Below are 24,661 nucleotides of genomic sequence, written 5' to 3' on the forward strand. Positions count from 1 at the left end.
CTCTCTTCCTTTATTTCGGAGAAACAATAAGCTCGAGGCTGGCTGACACCTTGAAGCTGTTTGCGAGGGTACAAACCAAGCCCTTGCAGGGAGGGATTCGTCTGGGGCATCACCCCCTCTTTGTGCATGGCAATGGGAAGTCAGCCAGGTAATCCCAGGAAAGGCAGGGGCTTTAACAGCAAACCTGGAGACCTGCAGGGCTCCTTCAGCTGCACCTCATGCTACGCAGGGGGCTTTCCTCGGGCTGGGAGAGGGGCTGTGCAGAGAAGGCTTTCCAGCAATAAGCCTGGAGGAGCCCAGAGGAGGAATTTGATTTTCATGCTCACTTTGCCTCCTCCCCCTGCCCAGCCCCATCTTATGCTAACCTGCTGGTGAGGGAAAGGCAAAAGCCATCCTCCTCTACTTCCATCCCTGAGGGAGCACATTTCCACGCGTGACTTCCAGGCTCGTGACGGATGCCCAAAGGCATCTTCTCCCAGTGCTTGCCAGAGTTGAAGCTGAAGGCACCATGTTGTCAGTCATCTGTGGTCTCCAGGCTTCTCCCCACTGAGGATGCTCTGCACTGGGGATTGTATTCTCCTTGGGAAAGAAAAGAAACTACTCTCCTTTTCTGAGTTTCATCTTTTTATGCTTCTGCACATGGTAACATCAATGGTCAAAATTTCTAGTCTGGAAGACTGTTTCTCATTGACTGCAGGGGACAACTTAATCTTCACATTAACTTCAGTTCTGGGCCTCCCAGACAGCCGTTTTGCTGCCTGAGCCTGGAACAGGGAGCGAGGATGGGGCGTCAAAAGGAGAAATTATTTCTTGGGCTGGAATTTCCCTCTGATTTTTCTAAATAAAGACCAAAGAGGTTGAGAGGAAAGGGCTGCTAAAGCCTGGTCAGAGCCTGCCTGAAGGCAAGTGTCTGCAGTGCTACCCTCGCTGCATAAGGACTGAACCTGAGTATCCCAGCACCACAAATGGGCTATTTACCTTGTTTGGGTCCTCCCCTTACTGTACCTTTCCTCTGCTCTCAATGCTAAGCCTGCCTTTTCCGTTTCCCTCTTCCGTCTCGCTTTCCCTGGGCTTCTGAAGCTCTGGGCACCGCATCCCTCCCCCAGAAAGAGGGTAGAAAAATACTGGGAGGTTGCTGCTCTGTTATAACTTGGCAGCTGCTAGCTCTGCGCATCCATCTTCCTCCACTCCTCTCTCCCCCACTGTTAGATTCGATTTCATAAATAAATACCCTGCGTATTGACGTCAGTGTAGGCCTTGAGAAATAATACTCCTGCCGCTTTCTTTGCTAAGCATGGGGGGCGGAGGGGAGAGGGAGGAGGAACAGAAGCAACAACGTCTTGGAAGATGAAGTCTTAATATTCTCTTAATTGCCTCCCTCCCTTTGCAGCTTTGCCCCAGCTGTGAAGAAAACAAAGATTACCATTATCAGTGTGACCTTCTGGCTTGAGACAGGAAAATCAAGTATCTAAAATTCCTGATCCTGGTGATTTTTTTTTACTGAAGGGGGATGATGAGGAGATACTCTGTCCTAGAACTTGGAGGGGTACCGTCAGTGGTCCCTCTGCTCCTCATATGGTGCTTAGAAAATTGCACCCAAAATGCTGGCAGAGCTTGGATTAGCACCTTGGCGAAATGAAGGAGATGATTCCTCCACCCAGGGAGAGAAGACAAAAGACAGGGCTGTCATTAGAACAGATATCATCATGGGTGGCTTCCTCTGGTCATTAGGAGATGGTTTCTAGCCACCAGAAGTAATAAGACACCATTAGGCTGCCAGTAGAGGCAATGAGACAAGAAACCTGGGTGCTTTGCAGGAACACCTCTATTAATGAACTATTTAAATTTTTTTATGTTTTTTTGCAATAACAAGCTTTATAACAAGACCCCAGGGTCTTGACTGGCTTCCTAAATCAGTTCCTTTTGAGTTTAACACAGCTGAAGGATGTGATCTTGTACAGAAGGAGCATGGCCTTCATCTAAACAAACTGGTGGGAGGCAAAGGGATTGTCCCAGCACTTCTCCCATGGAAAAGCATGCTTTGCTTTACATTATAATACATATATTTCATCTCACTGTCCTCAAATTGTGAGCTATGCTCTTTCGAAAGCTGGCCAACAAAGAAACACAAACATGTCCATGAAATTGATGTGAGAGCTTTGAAAAGTCCGTACAAGCTGAATTTATCTCTAGCAATTTTGAAAAGCGAAGCAGGTATTTTATTGCTGGTGACAGGGTGTGAGTTCTGCACTTGCCTCTGCTGCTGCTACCTGTGAATTACTCAGATATTTTAATAGTGTCTTTTTTCCATCCAAATCTGTGACATGCTTAATGCTTTCCAGACAATGCTGCTTGCCATGTTGCTCTTTGGAGAACACACACGGAGACGGATGCTCTAGCATGGTGCTCACCTCCAGTCACTGCTGCATGCTGTGCCTGTACTGGAAACCCAAACCCAGAGCTGCAAGCAGCCAGCTTAGGACCAGCCCAGCCGATTTTGAATGTCAAGTTTGACCTCTCACACCGTCCAAGCCCAAAACCGCCCTAGTTCAGAAATTTCCTGCCTCCGGGCTATTGCTGGTCGCTGAGCCAGAGCCTGGCAGGTTGGAAACTTCAGCTTTCGGTCCACTGTTGGCAGATACAAGGAGAAGGCAGGGAAAGAGGCTCTCACAGGACTCTTTGCAAATGCTGACGCAATTTTAATTAGCAAGTGCATTCCTTGGGATGTGCACAGCTGGGAGTGCAGCAGCAAAGCGGGCCAAGATTCCTGCGAGGACCCGTGCCTTTCCAGCAGGTTGAAGCCATGTCTGCTGTGGCACACTGCCTGCTGACAGCCAGAGCATCTTTCAGCATCCTGGGGGGTGAGAGCCACCACCAGCCCCTCGGTGGCAATGACAGACCCCTCCTAGGACATGAGGTCTGTTTGTCTTAGCAAACCAGGGTTCCCTCTTCACCTGCACTGGGAGCCATGGAATTGCTGTGCTACCCCAGCCTCAGGGTGTTTTATGGCTCACCTGCTCTTTAAAAAATAAATAACAAGGGGGGGAGATATCAGATGCCAGAAGGTTGTCATAACCACTTTGCTTTATTGATACTGCATTACAAATGAGAAGTGCAATAGGTGCAGAAACCGCCTGAGTCTTGCCTACCACTGAATGCACGCAAGTGAAATAATCCACGATACATCAACACGTTTCCCGGGCCTCCCCACAGCCACATAAAACATCAGTGGACAATAATACATGCAACAAGGAAATAAGGTATATTTTTAAAAGCAACAAACACGGTTTTTCCCTGTATTTAGTGCAGCTAGGTACATCACTGAAAGGCAGAGCTTTTGAGAGTAGGCAGAATGAAAGGATTGAAGCTGCTATGAGATACAGAGGCAGACGAACCAGTTTGGAGACTCAGTCCATCGCAATGGCACTAGTACAACTCACTGAAAGCTTAGGTAAACAGCTCAGCTTCTGGATTAAAAAAAAAAAAAAAAGCTAAGAAATAATGTGGAAGGGGAAAAAAAGGGAAAAGTATGTGTTGGTTGGTGGTGGTTTTTTTCCCTGTATCTCCCCCTACCCAGACAAAGCCAGAGACACTGATGTACATACCTTGCAAAGACTGTGGCCACTTCTGTACAGCAAGTTGCACCTTCCCTCTTTCCCAGTACCCCTGTGTGTATCACACTGGGAAAATACCCTCTGAAGACATGCTTTATGCAAAAACCATTTGCCCTTTGCATCCTGCAGAGCTACATGATAATACTGAGACCCAGGGGCCAGAGCTGGGGCTGGGCTAGGACGAGGGGGTGACTTTCCCAGTCCTTCCTGGGGCTCTAGGCAGCATTTAGCACTTCTCCGCTGAAATTATCCTTTGCCTCCCCACCCTCTTGCATGTCAGCAGAACACCGGGTGGAGGTCCCTGGACCAGCTGGGCTGGATGTGGAGGTGCGTTGGGTGCCCAGACCTGCCAGTCATCCCTCCCCAGGGATCGCTGCCGGTCGCTGCTGCAGCCTTCCATGCTTCTGCGATCCAGCAGCTAAGCACTTGGAGCTGTGTCCGCGTGTAGAGGCATCATAACAAAAATCAGAGTCAATTTTGCCCATCCATCTAAGCAAACAGGGCATCTTGGGTTTGGGTTTCTTCTCAAGCCTGCAGTTTGAGATTTCCAAGCTAAGCCTGTGATTCATCTGCTGACCTGCAAAGAGGCTTTGCAGGCAACAGAAGAAAATTGAGCCGAAGCAAAGGTCCAGTTTCACCCAGTCTCCCACCCACTGGCCAGGACCAGGCTCAGAGGTCGCTGTGGCTGCTTGGGTCTCTCCTTGCAAGTGAAGGCAGTCCTTGCCAAGCCAAAAGGCAGGATGGTACATTTTGAACAGTCTCCTGGTATCCAAAAAAATGAGCTGCTCTGGTCTGGTCCCATGGTGACCCGCGACGGGACAAGGCAGAAAGGAGGGTTAAAGATGAGCTGTGCTTGGAAACAGCATCATCACTTTTATGGTGCTTCCAGCATCGCTGCTTAGCTCTCTGGGGGATGCAGGCAAGACATTTAGCTGAAGTTTTGCTTGGTTTTTAATCATCTCTAAATGTCCCCCATGATAGCAGTTTACACATCAAAGAGCAGAAAGGGACCAAAGCTCTCAAAGACGAACTTTCCAGCAGTGGCCACCAGAAGCCGCGATGAAGTCAGTCCTCACCCTTCACAGTGACACCTTTTAGCACAAAGAAAACCAGAAGTCTGCGGCGGGTGGAGGGGCAGGGACAGGAAAGCAGACACATCCATTCTCCACCTGCAATAAAGTACACGTCCAAAGGAAGCAGCCAGCCCTGCATCTGTACAAAACCCCTCCTGACCAACCATAACAATACCAAGAGGAAAATCTGAGAAAAAAATAACTTTTTTTTTTTATTACTGCAAAATTTAAAAAGAAACTGCTATAAAACATGCTAATTTTAAGTGCCTAAATCAGCAACTCCACTTTGGAGGGGGAAAATCTTTTCCAGACCAAGTCATCTGGGGCAGGAGGTTGGGCTCGGCGAGGTCCTTACTCAAGTCCCTTGCCCCACAGCGAGACAGACGTCTTGGCCACGCCAGCGGGACTGCGCAGACAACGTGGTGTCTGGCTGATGTGGGAGATAGATTGGGGATGCTTGGGCACTGTTTTGCCCAGCAGTTGCTCTACTACCAAACTGGAACCACAGTATTTTACTTCCCATTTGCACTGGTGCATGATGGTCACATGAGGTGAAAAGCAGCTCATCAGGATCCCTGAAAACTTAAGAGAGGCTATATCTACTCTGAGAAACCAGAGAAGCACCATCTGCCAGGAAACCTAACCTAGATACAACATTTCTTTTCTCCTGTTTGCCTTTGGCGCGTATTCAACCCCCGTCCAGCTTTCAGGTCTCTGGGAACAGCCCAAACCGGTAAAAGCTAAGCAAACCTCAACGGCCGCTGGGAAACACCCCCAAATCTCGCCAAGAATCCCTGGGAACATATTTATCTTGGCAGGTTCGGGGGGGCATCTGCCACACGATTGAGGTTTCATGGTTGTGTTTAAGGGTACCACACCCTCTGTTGCAGGTTTGAGCCCCAAAAAGAGGAGCTGCAACGCACTCTGCTCCCCCACAAAGAGTGGCGCTTGGCGTGGCCTTCCTCCCACCCAACTCTCACCCCAAGAGCAAAAATAAATGAAAAGTAAAAGAAAAAGTCAGGCTTCGTATTCTGGATGGATATTTATTTGCTTAACAGATTTTTTTTTTTTTTTCTTCATTTTTTTCTTTTTTGGTACAAAGCATCCAGGAAAGCTTTTGCTTCTCTTTTTAAAAAATAAAAACTAGGTTTCTTTTAAAAAAAGACACATGAAAAGGAAAAAAAAAAAGTCAATTATTTGCAATTGCTCTGTTTTTATTCTGCCTTCCCCACCCCACCCACTTCCCTTCCCCCCCCCTTAATTTGGACTGATTTTCATTCTTTTCCATATATATTTAATAAAATAAATAAAGGATTTTCTTTGTCGTGTATTGCAGTGCCATATTTTTTTAAACAAAGGCTTCATGGCTCAACATTGCAAGGTAATAACAAACAAAAGGATTATACATTAAAATCCTCCCCCTTTCAAGACTCCCCCTAGCCCTCCCCTCCAAACCACGAAATAGAATACAATTCAAGTAGTCTTTTTTTTTTTATGTTTTAAATGTATGGATATATAAGACAAAGCAAGTACAGAACTGGTTAACAGAGTGTCCCCATTTTATTAGCAAGTGAGAGTATATTAGGGAGATGTAATTGATTCCCCCCTTTTTACGGTTCCTAGACAGATAATATATATTATTTTAAAACCAACCTATTTTACAGCCCTCTGCCCACCTCTCAAACCCATCCCCTCACCGAGTCCCGAGCCTCAAGCCAGAGACTTGCCTTTTCCCCCACCCCACGCAGCGGTCCCAGCCCTGCAGCCCCCCGGGTGCAGCCCTTCTCCTCCAGAGCCCCGGGGGGGGGGGCGAAGGGAGGAGGGTGGGGGGGCGCGGGGCGGGCGGTCCGGCGAGAAGGACGCAAAGGGCAAGAGAAGGAAAAGGAGATGGTGGGGCGCGGAGCTGGCGCTTCTGCAGGGGCTTGGCGGTGAGGGCCGCCTGCCCACCCGCTCGCCAGAGCACCGGCGTGCGAGCGAGCCGTCAGGGTGGGGAGGAAGCGGTAGGTCCCCCGTGGCTCCGGAAGCCGAGCTCCGCCGGGGGTCCGTGCAGAAGCAGGGCCTCGAGTTGTAACTGGCAACACCTTCACCATTCAAAATAGTTTGTCTCTAGAACAGTTCCCTTTTAGTCTAAGTTGTGGTGGTTTTGTTTTTTGTTTTTTGTTTTTTTTTTCCTAAAAAAAAAAAAAAAGGATGCGTGTCGATGTATTTCTGTGTGTGCGTGCATCTGTGTACATGAGTAACAGCCAACTAGCTCATATGGTCATGACCAAGCTATATTTCAGAAGAGAAAAGAAACACATTTATCACACTTTTCCTAAAACGAAAAGCTAAAATTTCAAGTTCAGTATTCGCTATCTTGTCCTTCCCTCCCCACCCTCCCTTGCTATTTCTGGGTTTTTTCCCTTCCAACTTACTTTAGCACCATAACACATTTTAAACATTACAATCCCTCTTCAGATACTACACAAAATGTCCCATAAAAATAGTGCTTTTTTTGCCAAAAAAGTTATATAATATATTATATATATAAATCAACTAAATCCGTGGCAAATGTGCAATGCAGACGCCTCCTCCATTTAAAGTGAGCATCAGCTCACTTTTTTCTTTTTTTTTCTTCTTTCTCCTTTCCTTTTTCTTCTCTCTTTCTCGCTTTCTCTCTCCTCTTCCTCTCTTTCTCACGTCATCGATGATTTCAAAAAGGTGCAAGTCGATTTGGAATCTTGTAATGAAGCACACACACAAAAATGCAGATGGGGGCTCCTTGGAACTTCTTCTCAGGTACATTTTTCTTTTAAAGGTGCAAAAGAAAGTTATAAAAATAAGAAAACCAAAAGAAAAAAAACAAAAAAGAAGAAGAAAGTGGGGTGGGAATGAGGCGAAAAAAATATATCCCTCAATATTTCTCCCCATTTCATTTTTTTTTTTCACTTTATTGTCAAGAAAGACACGGAATGGACTCTTCTTCTCGAGAAAAAGAAAAAAAGATTAAAAAAAATTTTAACTTCATATCCTTTTTCCCTCTTGCTCTTTCTTTTGTCTTCTGGCGTTGGCACTGGGGATGTCACGCAGCGCCCGGCAGCAAAAAGTTCAAGTGCCAAACTGTCCCTTTGCAAGTACAGGCTTGGAAATACTGGGGGCGCGGGGGAACGAAACAGGCCTGGGAAACGAAACAACCCCCCCCCCCACCCCGAAAGGACGATGCCGCGGGAGCGGCGCTGCTCGCCGCCGCCGCCGCCGCCGCCGCCGCCGCCATCCCCTCCTTGCTGTGTCAGTTGTTTGGTTGGGGCCGGAGCGGCGTGAGGGTCCCCCGCCGCCCCGCTCCTCGGCTCGGCGGCCCCGGGGACGGAGGGGCTCGGGGGCCGGGTCTCGCCAGTCCTCCCGCCCTCCCCCGGGAGATCAAAAATCGAGACGGCTGCTCAGGGTTCATTTCTGGGGGCCAGCCGTTTCGGGGGAGGCTCGGGCCGCTGGGGGCCTCTGGCTGGGCAGGGAGATGAGGGGACGGTGCAGCGCCTTGGCTTCCTCGGCCGCCTGCAGCCCCTCCGCCTGCCACCGGTACTGGCGAGCCCGCAGGATGCCGGGCACCTCCCGCTGCAGCCGCTGGGAGCTCTTCTTCTGCCACACGTCGTACTTGGAGTACTTGGCGTGCGAGGGCTTCTGGAAGCTCTCCTGCAAGGGGACGGGACGGCAACGTTAGCTTCGCCGCAAGCCCGCCCGCCCTCCGGACGGGGGTTCCCCTCTTTGAGCTCCAGCCGTCCCACGGAAACACTGCCCCATCCCTGGGAACGTTCAAGGTCAGGTTGGACGGGGCTCTGAGCAGCCTGATCTAGTGGAAGATGTCCCTGTTCACTGCGGGGCGGTGGGACTAAATGACCTTTAAAGGTCCCTTCCAACCCGAACTATTCTATGATTCTACGATCCAGCCCACCTCTGGTCCCCCACCTCATTAAGAGCTGACTTTCTGCAGGGTATTTGGCATGAGTTGCCAACAGTGGCCATCTCTCGAAGGCTCTGCAGAAGCAACAGACCTTGCAGCTGGGGTTTGTCCTCTCCCACCCACGGCCTTCCCGTCTTTCCTCTCGCTAGCTACTCCGGAGAAGGGCCGCCATCCCGGCGCAGCCCGCCTACCTTGCTGAGTGCCGGCAGGCCCGCCAGGGAGGTGGCGGAGAGGTCGCGCTCAGACTTGACGGACTTGGCGCAGTAGGTTTCCAGCAGAGCAAGGTCACAGCTCCGAAAGCAGCACTCCTCCACGATCCCCCGGTTGATCCGCCGGTTATTTCGTCCCACCGGTCTACCTGCAACAGCAAAGACCCAGGAGTTAACCACCAACCTGGACCGGTCCTCTCCCCACCTCCGTGGCACCCATCCCTTTGCAGGCACCCCTCCACCAGCCACCGGAGACCAGGGGGTCCCACACGCTTCAAAAATAGCCGCGCTTCTCTCAAACCGGCCGACACGCACCCGCAAACCGGCCGAGTTTCACGTTAAGACTTTCCCAGACGAATGCTGTTGATGCTAACAGGGCTCCCCGCATGCGCGTGGCGCTAATTAAAGACACTGTATATGGTGGCGATTTATTCCCCTCCTATACCTCCGGCGTGGGCAGCCCTTTTGGGCGCAGTTAAAGTGAGGAAGCTCAAGCCCAGCCCTGCCACCAGCACTGCGCCGATTACTGCGACGGTCTCCGATGTTGATCCTGGCGAGCGAGTTTTATTAGAAAGAAGCAGCGCGGCGTTGCGGCTGCCAACCTTCCTCCATCGGGTCGATGCTCAGGCAGGTGAAGCGAACCAAGGCGGCTAAATTTTACCAGATGGGACAGCTCTGAGACAGCTGCAGAAAGAATACAGGCTCCCGCACCCGCCAAGAATAGCTATTAAACTTAATCTTTTAATAAGGGTTCCTCTCCCGTTTCTGCCTGCAGAAGGATGCAAAAGCCTGCGTCCAGTGCAGCAACAACCGAGTGCATTTCATATCACCGCTTAATGACGGCCAAAGCGCTCCAGAGGAAAAGCTTACATCAGTTTTACTGCTTTTTCTCCCCCTCTTGAAATAAGAGATGGGCAAATTTGAATTTCTGATGCAAAACAAATTTGCTTGGGAATTGCAACTTCCAAAACATAAACCGGCCCAAAATGAAAGGATTTTCTCCGCACTTTCGCACGTGGCATGCTATGCGCTTGTGCTGTTGTGGGGTTTGCAGCCAGGGCTCTGCACGCTGCCATGAGCACCTCTTCCCAGTGCAAGGTGTTCCGAGGGAGGGGAGCAGAGGCCAGCATCAGTGGGACTTGCAAACAGGATCCAGTACCGCATCCTGGCCAGGAGAATTTGGGCATGGGAAAAACTGAGAGCGAATGGTGGAAGCACGAAGCCTAAGGCTGCTCACCATGCCGTGCCAAGCCCCCACCTCCCAGCCGGCCTGAGGGAACACACAAAATGGTCCACATTGGCCCCACGCGTGACCTGTGATCTCCCTTCGCACTCCGGATGAAGCAGGCACTCAGGTATTTGGCCTTGGTGAAGATTTAAGGGCCCTGGCTTGTAAGGTGCTGACCAATTTCCCCAGGGTGTGCCTCGCCTGGGTGTCCCCTAAAGTGCATCGGAACAAAGTGCAAAGCACAGGAGCTTTCTGTGCATGCAGTGCAAGCCCACATGTGAAAAGCAGCCCCGTATGTGTAATGCAAACATGCGTGTGCAATGCAGCCTTGCGTGTGCAACGCAGATACGTGTGTGCAATGCAGCCCGGCATGTGCAATGCAGCCCCATGTGTGCAATGCAGACACGCACGTGCAACGCAGACCTGCATATTCAACGCAGCCCCGCATGCACAATGCAGCCCCATGTGTGCAATGCTGGCACGCAAAACCCCGAGACTGTGCCTTGCCGTGGGCTCTGCAATAGCAAAGGCCCTGGCAGCAGGGCACCCGCTCTCTGTTAAAATCAGCTGTTCCTCGATCGGCAGGGAGCCCTCTGCTCCACGCTGGTGCATTGCCACCACGCTCGGAGGTCGTGAGAGCAAACACGGCATCGGGGTGCAGGGTGATGGGGCAGCTGACTCATACAATGCAGCCCGCCTTCGGGAGTCATTTCAAATGCTCTCTTTTCCATGTTCATCCCTCCTGCACCACCACCCTCCTTTCCTTTTTCTTTTCTCTGGAAAAATTTCAGGCACAACCTTTAGCCAGCACTGCAGGAAGGTGAGAAGGATGGTTCCTTCTTGATAAAGGCTTAGCAAAGGGAGCACTGTCAGGAGTTTAATTTTCTCTCTATAAATGCTTGTGGTCAACAAGCACACTGGATTGGGCCCTCCCTTTAAAGGCAGGGCAGGCGCGTTGGGTGCCCGCAGCTGTACGAGTGATGCCGGAGCAGGCGATCTGGGTGGCGATGCCCAAGGGAGACTGGGGAGAGGAGCCAGCTTGGGGCCAGGTGCATGTGTTCTTCTATATGCCTGTGATGCCCAGCGAGGTCCATGGGAGACGTGCGCCGTCACTGCCATCCCGCACCACATATGGCCCCCGCTCAGCACCTGTTGACCCCAGCACCCAAACCTGCATGCACAGCAGGTTGCTGAAGCATTAGGCTGCTCCAGAAAGGCATCCTGAGCACAAGCAGAAGGAGAGTTTGGAAGGAAAAGAGAAAAAATTCAAGTCACCCCCTCTTGCTAGCACATCCCCAGAGGGCTGCATTCACACTCCCGCTGAACAGAAGGTTGCACAAGTGACAACACGCACGGTTCGGGGGAAAGTTAAGGTTTTGAAAGGTTACACGTCTCCTCGCGAAAACAGAAGTTGCCCGCTTGCAGCTATGTGTTTGTTTGGAAAGAAGAGGGGGGGGGAAACAATAAGCAAAGCGGGACCATTTTCACTGCCTTGCCATCAAGGGCACTGTCCGGTATGGGAGCGCATGGGAAGGTCACAGCAGCACACGTTTGCGAACGCCCAGGTGTGGCATCGCCAGGGTGAGCTCCTGGCAGGGACCACCACGGCGGCACGGCCCCTTCCTCCCCGCTCGCCGCCCCTGCCCAGCCGGCGGGCACACGCGTGGCCCCGGCCCCGACGCGCTACCCCTTCGCTCTTGCATAAAGCTGCTGCGTGCTGATCCCCTTGCTGGCGCCGCTGCCAGCTCCACTGCGACGGTCCGATAGGGCACATTTCGCATTACATAATTGTCCGTAGGGATCTCGCCAAATGCCAATACAATCCTCTGCGGGAGAGTTACTTTGGGAAAAAAAACAGGCAAACATAACAAACAGGGATTTAGTCCCAGAAAGCACCTGGAGACAACAGCCCAGGGAAGAGACGCCAGGACATTGCTGGTTAACAGCAATATCGCTGCTGACCTGGATTGGGAAAAGCGTTTGTTCCATAACACGATTTACGCACAGACTAAAGGTTGAATTTCCTGGCTTTTGCCCATGGGCGGCATCTCACTTTACCGCCACTGCCAAACCCAGGGAGGGTTCTGCCGCTCCGTCCCTTGTCCGCAGGGAAGAGCTGCGCGGGCAGCCGGCTGCGGCACCGCCGGGGTGCACAAGCCACTTCCCATTGCACCGATGACCGCCTCCTCCCGAGGAAACGCACTTCCTCTCGGCCTTCGATGAACGGCTGCGCTTTCTTTTTCCCCAAATTGTGCTCCACCAAAACCTCCCACAGCTCTGCTGAGGGGTCGAGCCCCACGATGCAAAGCCCGGCGACGCAAAGCCCAACGATGCAAAGCCCGGCGACGCAAAGCCCTCCGGCTGCCCAGGGTTATTCCTGTCTGGCAGCGGCTATCCTGACAGGGAGAGCTGGGCATCCTGGCAGTGGTGCAAAGCCAAACCCGCTCCCCAGAGAACCCGGAGACCGCGTACCTGCAGCTCAGCTATGCCTCCACGCCGGAGGCGGTGGCACCGCCGTGGCTGCGGGGGGACGGGAGGGACCCTTCCCTGGCATTGCCACCCCACCGCTCCGGGCTCCCCACCCTCGCCGGGGCCGGACGGATGCCGTGGGGAGGGGTGCGCGGTGCCGGTGCCACCCTGGCCGGGTCCCCTCTCCTCCGGTCAATCAGGCAGCAAGCCGAGTGGAAGGGGACTTTGGGTGTAAACAGTCCTCGCGCCCCTGTCGCAGGAATGTCGGGAGCAACAAGGGGGCCTTTGTGCGGCACCGGGCCCCGTCCCAGTGCCCCCGGCCTGGCCCTCCCCCACCCCGGCACCGCACTTTCCCCCCTGCTTTTTCCTAGTATTATTCGGAGGAGCGGCGGGTGCGCAAGAATGTGCCCCGTCAGCACAAGCGGCTGCAAAGAGCTAAATTCTTATCAGCTGTTGGAAAGGAGGAAACAGGAGCTGTTGTTTACAGAGAAGTCGGATGCCTCTCCCCCTGCAGCCCCTTCTCCCCTCCCTGCCAGCATTGCATGACAGCAACTTCGCGGCCCGGGCTTCCTCTCGACCTGCCCCGCTTTTTTCCCTCGGAGCTGCGCTCAGCATCCCTCTGCGGGCCATGCCGCCGTCCCCGGGGTGGGTGCCGGGGAGCAGGGAGACGGGCTCCGGACCCTGCCGCAGAACCACGGCGGGACGCCACCACCTTGCCGGCACCTGCGGGCCAGCCCCAAAAGCCTTAATAGTGGCGGAAGGGAGGAATCACGGCAGAGGCGGGGAGCAAAGCGTGCGCGGCTCCAGCTGCAGCTTGCCCAGGCACCCCTGGGATGCAGCACAGCGCTGGTGGGGTGCACATCGCCAGGCCCACCCTGCGGCCCGTGGCCAGGTAACCCCGGCGCTGCCGGCTCCTGCCCTGTTGGTGCAGCTCTTTCGCAGCTCCAGCTCTCGGAAGCAGTTTCAACGTCCTCAGCCCCAGGCACCTGCCAGCCACGACGCCTCCAAGGGCACCTGGGGGCCGGCACTCGCTCTCCGTGCCAGCGGAGAGACGGGCATCCCACTTATCAGGGGGTGCGCCCTCCTCGGTCTAGGTTGCATATTTCCCTGTTGCCAGATGCCGGGGGGATGAAACACCATCGGTACGCTGCATCCCCCTTGCGTGGATGCAAACAGCGCCGTATTTCAGAGCTAGCTTCGCTAGCTAAGTGGTCCCTTGTAAGAATGCAGAGCATCGTTTAAGTACTTAAATCACCACTGCAGCAGGAAACTGATAACAGATTTTCATACCATTTTTGGTTTTTTCCAAGACTACCAGTCAGATGCTTGCGACAAGCCCATCCAGCAAGCGGGGCCCACCTGTGCCTGCGGGACAAGGCTGCCCAAGTCATTTACCTCCCATACGAATGACTGCGTTAGCGCAGGCTGCTCATCAGGTCGCACGTTCCATGCTGTGAAGCTCTCACGACAAACCCAGGCCCGGTTTTAAGATGTAAACCCGCGATAGTGCGACATAACCATACCCTATCGAGACTGTACGGTGACAATAGTGTAGCCATGAGGGTTTAGGAATGAAGATGAATCTGGTCAGGAGAATTAATGACTTTTATGAGGCCAACTGATGGAGGCAGAGGGAAAAAATGAGGCGAGCTGGGGATGTCCAAACCCTTCATCAAGAACAGCCATCGCCCGAGTGTCTTCAGCCCTGCATGGCACAGGCTGGTCAGATGCTGAAGGGGTTAAAATATGGGACTGGGGGGACTTTGCTTCATCCCCGGCACCTGGGCTCTCCAGAAATATTTAAAAAGAAGAAGGGGGGACGAGAGAGGACAAAAAAAGCAAAAGCAAGAATCCCCTTGCGAGCACCAGGCTGGCCACTTGGCACCAAGTGACTTGTCTGCCTTCAAAAGTGTTTTTATTTTGGCCTGGGCGGCTGGGTTATTTGAGGTGAAAGGAGGTCAGTTTGTCCGTAAAACAAAAGCCCCATTCCCTTTCATCCCCAGAGAGGGGGAGGAGGGAAGAGAAGCCATGGGAGGGAGACGGATGCTCCTCTATATATAGAGAGAGAGGAAGAGGTGCGAGCGCGGGAGAGGAGCTCGCCTCCTCGCCACACCGGTAAGGCCAGCCCCGGACCCGCCGCCTCAGCCAAGCTCCGGCACAGGGCTCATTGGCGGAGGAAAGGTGGAAGGGGGAGACGAGAAGAGGAAGGGCAGCTGACGTGCAAACCCTCGCCACTCAGCTTAGCGAGAGGAAGGAAGCTCGCCCAGGGCGTCCCCGAAAGCGCTGCCTGCCCGCAACACCCGGGGGGGCCTTGAAAACATCCTGCTGCTCAGCTGGTACAGGGCAGGGGGATCTCCCCCAGCTAGCTGCAAAGCCACCGGCGGCCCAACCACCTGCCCAAAATTACACAGCTCGAACCCTGGCTGCCGCTGGATGTGGGGTCCCTGTGCCTCTCCCTGCCCAACCTCAGCAGGCGGCATCAGCCAAGTCTGGGTTGACATCCAGGCTGGGAAGGGACATCCAGGCTGGGAGGGGACATCCAGAGTCGTCTCCTAACTTTGCAGCGCCCTGTTCCCTGCACAAGCAGACTGGGATGAGACGGAGGCTGGCTTTTGACTCCACTGCTCCAAAAAACACCCTGTTACTTGGAAGTGACTTTTTAATTCCTTTTCCCAAGGCAGAGTCAAGACTGCCAAATGCACAGCACCATGTGCAGCTGGTATCTCCATCCTCTTCCTCCCCATTTGGCTTTGCATCTTTCCTGTAGTCAGTCACTCTGAGGTTCAGTCCTCAGTGGGCAGCAAGACACAGGGTCTTCCCTCTCCCAAGCAGAGCAGGGGACCGAAACACCAGAACAAGGCATCACACTCAAGTTACCTTCACCCATAGATTACTGCGCATCCATTGCTACCGGTTTACTCCTGCTCCCCGTTTACCAGCTAAGCCGTTGTACTGCTAACGCCAATGGTCCAAACCCCCAAAGCATCCTGGCGGAAAGCCTGCTCCAGCCAACTGTCCTGAAGCCACCTGCGCTCTGCGGACAACGGCGACGCTGCATTTTTTTGCACTAGCCACGCTGCAGAAGGGCAAGACATCACTCTTTAGCAACAGGTTCACCAGCAGGTAGCCCGGAGGCCACGAATCGTATTTTGGGAGCAGCCTAGAAGCTGCAGCTATACCCATGCAAAGCCTGCCCGGAAAGGAGGAGCGCTCAGCTCCCTGCCTGCTCTCAGGATGCAACACTTACTTAGGCAGCAAGGTTTGAAGATAAGCCAGGGCCCAAGCGCAGCAGAGAGCTGGCTGCAGACATCCTCGTTATTTTAATGACTTGCCCACATCGCCAGCGAGCCAACCACCTACAGCTCCCCAGCGATATTTGACTTTTCCCGAGCATCAGATGCAGGACCCTGTTTCCCCATGGGACTAGACAGTCCCCAAAATCGGCGCGAGGTGGGTGCACGTCACCCTGGGCACATCGCTTTTCTCGCTCCTCTCCTCGCCCACCGCCAGGTACAAGGCAATCACGAAAAGCACCGGGCTGGGAAACCCCTCCTTTCCCTCCCAGCCCGGCTCCACCGAAGCAAGGCGTGGGGTGGGCGCAGCATCCTGCCCGCCGCCGGCGGCTGCCCGCCACTTACTGAAGTAGAAGCCCCTGTCCCCACAGACGAACTGCAGCGTGTCCACCAGTTCCCCGCCGCAGAGGGTCTCCGCCGTGCCGTACGCCGCAGCCGAATCCAGCGCGTAGGCCAGGAAAGCCAGCAGCAGCAGCAGCATCCGCCTCGCCGCACACATCCTCTGCACCTGGGGACAGAGGCACGGTGTTAACAAGGTGCAAGAGACCCCTTCTGCCACCTCCCCCAGGCAATGCCCCCTCCCCTCCCCAGCACGCCTGGGGTTTGATGCCCGGACATGTCAGGATGCTGCAGGGAAGGACCAGCAGCGCTGAGCCAGCCGCTGGTGTGAGGCTGGCTCCCTGCACTCGCCCCACCGGTCAGCCGCTCCGGTCAGACAAGGTTTGCATTGAAGCAGTTTTTCCATTGGAAAATCCCACTTCAGCCTACCTCTGAAAGGCTTTTATTCCCCCTGCTCTTTCAACAGCGTGATTTTTTTATTTTTCCCTGCTTTTATGTGGGAAATCATTCAAATGATTACTGGGAGGTGGGGGGTTTTTTTTTCATTTCTGATGACAGGTTTTCATGCCCTACCCAAACGCATGTTCCCCCAAAGCAGAAACAAATGAAGTTTCAACCTGTCCTAGAGCTGCTTTTGAGGAAAGCTGGGTTTTGCCGGGGCGCAGCGGCCTTCACCCCGGGCATGCGAGAGACTCGCATGGCCGAGGTTCGGGCAATCGAGGGGCTGATTGCACAAGCCGTGTTTGCTGATGAGAGCCAGGACCGAGAAGACATCCCTCAGGAGCACAGCGGTCCCACGGGAAACACGCCTGAGGCACCACCAAGGAGGGCCAAGGGGGTATCAGCCGGTGCGGAGGATTAACGAAGAAACTCCCTGGATATTTGCTAACTAACCCAAAGATTTCCCCTGACTCGGCTCCAGCAAACAGCTTTACCCCCGTGTCAGCTTCTGCAGCTGTAAAGCGAGGGTGCTATTGCCTCACTGGATGAGGCAAAACCCATGGATGGGTCAAGGCATTATAGTCACTCATCATTGTATATATACAACCAAATAATGATGGTGGCCAGACAGGTCAGCTCAAAATGAAGAGGGGAAGTGTGGCAAAATAGCAGCTGGCGTGGGGCAATGCTAAATCTCAAGCGGAGCATCCCCTCTCCCTGCTAATGCTCAGCTAAGATGCTGGGTTTCACATCCAGCCTTCATCACCATAGCATCTGAGCAACCCGAGAATAATACCAGTTAATGAATATTACCTCACCCCCCCGGGATGCTCGGAGATGGAGCCGAAGCCCAGGATAGATTAAATGACTCGCCCAAGGTCACGGGGGAAGTCTGCAGCACAGCCAGGAAATTAGCCCAGCTCCCCCGAGGCCCCGCTACGGTCCTGCCAGCAATAAAGCCACCCTTGCTACCAACTTTTTACTAGCACATAGCTCAAATCGTCCCTGCTAGAAATGCACCGTGCTTACAAGTCGCGAGCTCTTCTGAGCAGTGGCAGGATGGGGATCAGCAGCAAGAAAAGCCAAAACGGAGGCTGCAAGGTCTGGGTGGGCTGAGGGGGGCGTCCCCCACCGGCATGAGCTTTGATACCCATCGTATTGCTCAGCCCGTGCTGGCAGAGACCAGCAAGGCTGGCAAAACCCCTTCAGGGCTCTGGACAAGAGAGGCAGCAGCCCTGGGAACAAACTGGGCTCAAACCAGCAAGTGATGGGACCAGGACCAGCTTTTCCAGTAGCACCGGTCCCTTCGGCACACTGGGGGGGCTCTGGTCTATATTACGCTAGGAGCAGAGGGATGGCACCGGACTGTGATTGCACCATGCTGCCAAGCTGCAGTGTTTTGCTAGCGATACCTTTTCACCTTGATTTTTTTGTCAAATGGCCAACGGGTGTTTACTGGGCCTCCCCAGCATGACCGCAGCATCACCTTCGCGGCTTAAGTCATGTCCCTGGTGCAACAGCATCGGCAGCCGGATCTCCAACTGACAAGAGACCAATGATCCCACTCCCTTTCCTCTCCCCCCGCCCCCCTTTTTCCTCTTTTTTTTACATGCAGCTCCTGATTGCTGGTGTCCCCAGGGCACAGGTAGTGCCAGCAGCTCATTGCCGGGGCGGCAGATGTGTGCCAGCCAGTGCCGCCGTCAAAGCCACTGACGTGGGACTTCAGGACACCCAAATAATCCCCCCTCCCCAGGTAGGCTCACGCTGGCTGCGAGCACTGTGGCTAGCAAGCAGGCTGCCTGCCAGCCTCCCCAAGCCAGAGCCAACCCCCAAAAGGGGCTTGCTTGGTGGCAGGGGTGACAAACATAGTTTTTCCTCCACATTCAGTCTAAAGAAAGGGGTGAGATGCTCTGAAGCAAGGGGAGAGCAAGGTTTTGTCGGCGGGGTGATATCTGATGCTGGGGAGACCTGATACCTTCTGTGGAAAAAACCTTGTGCTCCTCGGAAAATACCCGCTCCTGCGCAACCCCGCACCACAAGCACAAGGCGGCCCCTGGCAGCCTTCCCTGCCACCACTGCGAGCTCTTTTAGGGTGTCCACGCACCCCGTAACTGCGGCCAGGAAGCTCCCCTGAAGCCACGAAGACAGGAACCTCCCCGACGCTGTCACCCAGAGCCGGGCTAACGTGGAGGTGTACGATGCGATGAAGTCCCCCTTTGCCCAAGCATCAACCGCCAGCACTTTCCACCTCTGTCACCTTGGCGTCTCCCCGCTCCGTGCGGCAGCCATGTAACGAGAAACCGGGCGGCAAAGCAAAAAGCATCTTTATTTACTACCCAGTGCTGCAGTTTGTCTCCAGCTTGATGGAGCCGCAACCCAACCCAACCCCGTAAGCCCTTCCCTCTTGCTTTGGCCCTACTGACCCTGCAGAGAAAAAGTCCCCAGGCTTCACCCAAAGGCTAGACAGACTCACAGGGTGCCGTCACCGGCTCAGCGCATCCCAGTGACCTTTCAATCGATCGATCCTTTCCCCCTCCTGCTCCTCCTTAGCAGGGATGAGCAGCACCCACTCAGAAGACCTCGCAGCTACCCCGTTGCGGCTGCCAGGGCAGGTGCTGCTCCCCAAAACGGGGCAGCATGGCATGGCATGGTGCCCGCAGCCCACGACCCAGTACAAGCACCATGCCGGCTGCACAGGTTGCACGTGGCTTCAGGCGTCATGGCCAAATCCTGCTCAGCATTGTGAGCCGAAGCCGTGTGAACCTCTCTAAGCCTTCATTCTCCACTGGAAACGTGGGACAGCACTGCTTTCGGTTTCTAGTGCAAGCATTAGGACAGGGACAGCCCCCTCAGCTGTGGGACAGGAGTAAATTCACACCGACAGCTGGTAAAACCTTCAGGTTTTATTAGAAAGCCTCTCTCGCGTGAGATGTAACAGGAATAAGGCAGCGAGAGGCAAGCGGGGCACCTTCCTAAAGGACAAGGTCCCGTCTCCACTAGGAGAGAAGCTACACCCACCAAAGTTTCATTCTTGCCAAAGCGGGTTGAATCAGCCATGCCGGCTGCCATTCCCCCTCACGTGCCCGTGGAGAGCTCCAATGCTTCCGGATGTGGTTTTAACCGGGGGCCACGGGAACAGCAGTGTGAGACAAGAGGGGTGCCCAACAACCTGAGCACCAAATTCCTCCTTAACAAGGGCTCGGACTCCATGCAGTGTGCAAGAGGGTGATGCAAGAGGAATTTCTTAGTTGCACAGGTGCCCTGGACTGTCCTGGGAATCGCACCTGAAGCTCCGCTGAATAACCCACATCTGAGCAGCCTTCTCAGGGCCCGAGAGGCTCAGACAAGCCATCAGAGCATGCTGCTGGCCTCTCCTTGCCCGGAGAGTGTCTGCTTTGCTCTCCATCCTTCATGTCCCTCTCCTGCCTTCCCTCGCATCCCCAGGACCCCGCGCCAAGCCAGGCTGCCGCTGGAGCCAGCTCGGCCGCGAGCTGCTGCACGCGGGATGCTGCCGCTGCCTTGGGACTCCTGCGTATTCCCCCCTGGCAGCACCCGCTGCTGCACCCGTGGCCGGGGACCCCCGAACACCTCTTGGCAGCCCTCAGCCAGCCGTGAGACGCCAAGGGAAAGGGTCCTCTCGGGGCGGCTGCGGCGTGCCGGGAGCGAGACAGAGGGCAGGTCTGCAGCGGAGCCACCCTCCCGCCCGAGGCCGTTAAAGGAATTTTTCAGGATTTGCTGCAGAATCAGCTGGATCGGCGATTTCTGTCCAGCTGCTAGGGAGTCGGGGGCCAAGAGGCCACAATGCGCTAAAAGGCCCAGTTGCCAAATCTCGGAGGACAGCTCAGGCATCCCTTGCATCCAGGCTTGTGCTGAGCCAACCAAACCACGGTGCCTCTCTTGGGCAACAAACAGCTCCCCAAAAACGGAGACTAAACCTCCTGTCTGACCTAATTCCTTCTTCAGTCTGGCCTTCATTACAATTTAATATGAACAGAAAAATGTAGGAGGGAATTGACAGATGGCCCAGTCTGCAAAATTTGGATTTGGACAGCAAAAAGAAAAAAGGAAAAAAAAAAAATCTCGCTGCTTTGTGGAGCAGTGCAGCGTTTAAAAGGGAGCACGGCAAAAAGTCGTCAGCCCAAACCCAGCGGTGTGTGCAGGAGGGGAAAACCCCAGTTTGCACATCCCAGCCTCCGTCACCCTCTGCCCCTCCAAAAAAAAGCGGGCAGACTGATGTGCTACTCTGACGATTGCCTGCGAGAGATGCTGAGCATCCATCTCTGCTTTACTCCTCTCGGTGGGCAGCCCCAGGAGAGCGGGGAGCTGACCCGGTTTTGAGCGTGGCTTTCCCGAAGGGGCAGGACACGGGCACGTGCCAAGCGAATGCCGCCCCTGCCCACGGGCAACCTCGTGCAGGGGGCCGGGCCACGACGCCCAGAGGTGCCAAGTAGCGAAGGGCTAGCGGAGGCCGGTGGGGAGAGGCAGGTGCCTTGGCAGCCGAAAACCACCCAGGGGCTGCATCTTGGGCAGAGGCAAGGGGGTGAGGTGCCCAGCAGTACCCGAAGGGAGAGGAGCCACCACGTGCCGTGCTGCAGGAAGAGCCTCCCTTTTCATCTAGACGAGAAAGGAGATTTCCAACCCACAGCTTGGAAGAAGCAAGCTTCGAAACGCAGAACTTTCGACCATCTTGCTGTCAGACAAATAAAACTGACCCAGGACCAGGAGTTTTGCTGTTTAGCTCAGGGTTGAAAAAAATAAAAAACCTCACGATTCTTGGCACCTGGCTCGCATGACATTCATATGGCTGAGGTTGGCAATGCTGCTGCTATTTTTAGCCCTCACTTTTTTGTCTTCGCTGCTCGTCCCCATCAGCAGCCCACTCCAGCCCGTGCCGGGGGTCACCTTTCCGCCTGCGAGCGGGGAGAGACACCTGCCTCCTCTGCCTGCGGGACAGGGGCCGGGGCAGGCAGGGGAGCACTGCCCGCACCCTGCGTCTATACGTGCCGCAGCAAGAACTACCATAGCTGTGGAAAAATCAAGCTGAAAAAGGTGAATGGGGTATTCAGTACCATTTACTCACCCCACTGGGGAGTAAGAGCGTATTGCACAAATTTTGGTATGCAGCCCAGAAACATTTGATTTATTGCATAAAAAAAAGGAAATGCAATCTTGCTTAACTCTTCTAAAGACAGCTGGCAGGACCCAGGGAAGGGATTTAAGTCCATTTTAGTAGCCTCACTTAACTCCTTTCTTTATTGTTCCTCTCTCCTTTCTGCATTCCCCTCCAAAACCTGGAGTATATCAGGGAAAGTTAACAGCAAGTTAAGCTGTTAAATCAGAAATTGTGGTGACTGGAGTCTACTGGCAAGTGATATTCCCACAACACGTTGAACTTGCTTTATGTCTTGGCAGAGCGGCTTTAACCCTTTCAGAGCCGGGCTGCAACCCCAAGGCAGATTTCTTCCCCCCCGGAGCCCCCCACCTCTCCTGACCCCTCACGCAAAAGTGTCGAGGGAGGCCGGTATCTCTTTGCCCCATTAAGACATACAGCAGCCTTTAAAAGCAAAGACAATCCAAAGACGGATCGGAGAGGTCAGTCCCAGGACACGAGCGGGGAGAGGGTGGGCCGCTTACAGTGCTCGTATGCACTGCTGGAAACACACCAACTCCTCGGTCCCTCTAAAAATAAGACCTCACCTGCTGTGTTTGCTTTATTTAAAAAAAGAAAAGTACAGAAATGCTTTTCTCTGGTGCTCCACGAGGCGAGCTGGGCTCACCCCGAAGCCTATAGGAATCAATGGGAAGACACGCACTGACACCTCCGGGTTGCCTGGTCAAAGCAGCAGCCCTCCAGCTGGGCTGCAAAAGGATCACCTGTCAGAAAAAGCGCTGGGACACACACGCAGACACATTTTGGCTCTCAAATTTCATGCGGCGGTGGGAGGGGACCCGTGGTGTCAAATCTTTTATCCCTTAATGAATTTTCACAGGAGCCGGGATAGCCCCTTTGAAAGGCTGAGTAAACTTGTGTGGGTGTCGACAACATGGAGCAAGATTTACAGCTCTGACCCATTCACCCCCACTGAAATTGTCAAGCTGGGTCCAAAACAGCTCAGTGAAGCTCAAATCAGAAGTGTCAGTCAGTTTTATTCCTCCAGATGTCCTAAGCACAAAGTCACCCTCACAAAACCCCACGACCCAGGCTCCTCAACTCCACTCTAAATCGAGGCGAGAGGAGGAACAAAAATCCCAACACGCTGAACCCTGCGAAGTAAGAACCACGCACACACGCGCACAGACACGCACACAACCTGACAACAAATAAACCCAAAGAAAACCGGGCCTTGGCCTCCCAAGCACGTCCTGGCATTTGGAAGAAAACTACAGACTTTGTATAGGAAGCCTCGACTCAAGGGTTGAAAGCAGCGGTTCTCCCGAGGTGTCTATTTAAAACCACCCACACAAACCTTGTTTTTACACTTGATTGCTCGCCGCCGCCTGAGCGAGCCCTGGCGTATCAGAAACCCTGCTAAAGTACCACTGGCTTGAGGCAAGGCAGCCACATCTGCTGGTACAGTTACGCTAAATCCGAGTTTCCTCATGTGCCCCAATTCCCTACTGCTCAACAGAGTGCTAAAACCTTTCCAAGTTGTGCTCTTAAAACAATTACTGTAGGGAAAAGCAATCGGGAAGGAAGAAGGAGAAGAAAAAAAATAAAAAATCACACAAAGTCGAAGGCTGCATGCCAACCATTAACTCTCACTCCATTTTGGCTTCGCTTTCTTGTTTTTCCTCTCTGTATTTTTATCCCTCCGAGACCCAACACACCGCAGTGTTTTGCAGAAGAGAGTTTAATAATCTCCCCGGTCTCCGAAGCCGGAGAACTGCCCGTCCCTTCCCCTCGCCGCACCGCTACCAGCCTCTCCCCGCGCCCCGCCGCCAAAACAACCCCGCCGGCGGGGGGAGCGCCAGGGGCCGCGCAGCCCTGCGTGACCTCGCATAGCCCCGGCCCGGCCCCCGCACAGGCGCGCTGCCGCCAGCCGGGCCCCGCACGCCCCTCCGCGGCTCCCCACGCGGGACCGCCCCCGCGCCCCCGCGCCGGCTCCCCGCCGCCTCCCGGGCGCGCAAAAGGCGCGCAGACCGCGCGCAGGCGGTCCCGCCGCCAGCATCCCCCCCCCCCCCCCCCGCGAGGTGCGGGGCGGGAGCGGGGGGTGCGCAGGCAGCCGGCGGGCCGGCCCTGCCGCCGGGACGCGGGACGGCCCCCCCGGGGATCCCCCACGCACCCCAGGGCGGCGGGCCGCCCCGCCGGTCCGCGGCTGGGCCGGCTCTCGGGGTCCCTCTAGTGACACGCGTGGGGACGGGCGGGCAGCGGGGCCGGCGCGGCGCGGCTCGGCTCGGCATGGCACAGCGCGGCATGGCACGGCTCTACCCGGCGTGGCACGGCGCGGCACGGGGCGGGGGGGGGGCCCTCCGGCCTCTGCCCGCGGAGGGGCGGCGCGGAGCGGCGCGGAGCGGAGCGGGCGCTTACCTTGGCGCTGCCGCTGCTACTCTCAACTTCTTGCGGCGGCGGCGGCGGCGGCGGCGGGCCGGGGAGGAAGGCAGGCTGCCGGCAGCGCTCATCCGTGTGTGCCCCGGCGCTTGACATGCTGCTCTCCTGCCCTGGCAGCGATCGCGGCTTTGGCTCGCCTTCCCCGCGCCCTGGCTCGCTCTCCTCGCCTTGCCTTTTTGGTATGTCAAGTCCCTGCTCGATTTTGTCTGAAGGATGTTATTTTGTTACGATCAGGTATTTTGTTATTCTAGAGAGCGAGCGAGCGCTTTCCTTTTTTTTTTTTTCCTTTTTTTTCCTTTCCTTTTTTTTTTTCTGGTCCCCCCCCCTTTTTTTTTTTTTTTTTTTTTTTCCTTCTCTTTCTCTCCTCCTGCTTTGGCTGCCCCTTGGGTGGCTCTCACTTTTGTGTTTACTGACTGCGTCCCCCTGGCCGGGGCGGAGGGGCCGGCTGCCTGACTGCCCGCTGCTCCCGGCTGGCTGCCCCACGAGCGAGGAGACAGGCAGGGCGCTCCGGC

At 54.7% G+C, this 24,661-nt stretch overlaps 1 protein-coding gene across 1 annotated transcript; it reads right to left on the reverse strand.

Annotated features, from left to right (window-relative positions):
• Positions 1 to 5,710: 5,710 nt before the first annotated feature.
• On the reverse strand, positions 5,711 to 24,661 carry IGF2 (insulin like growth factor 2). The gene is made up of 4 exons (XM_030039542.2): positions 24,129 to 24,661; positions 16,166 to 16,328; positions 8,813 to 8,979; positions 5,711 to 8,353 (listed from the first exon to the last, which is right to left on the reverse strand). Exons 1-4 carry the CDS (start codon positions 24,243 to 24,245, stop codon positions 8,111 to 8,113), a joined length of 690 nt encoding a protein of 229 aa, XP_029895402.1. The 5' UTR covers positions 24,246 to 24,661; the 3' UTR covers positions 5,711 to 8,110.

The sequence above is a fragment of the Aquila chrysaetos genome, chromosome 16, assembly GCF_900496995.4.
Source record: "Aquila chrysaetos chrysaetos chromosome 16, bAquChr1.4, whole genome shotgun sequence".
Taxonomy (NCBI): domain Eukaryota; kingdom Metazoa; phylum Chordata; class Aves; order Accipitriformes; family Accipitridae; genus Aquila; species Aquila chrysaetos.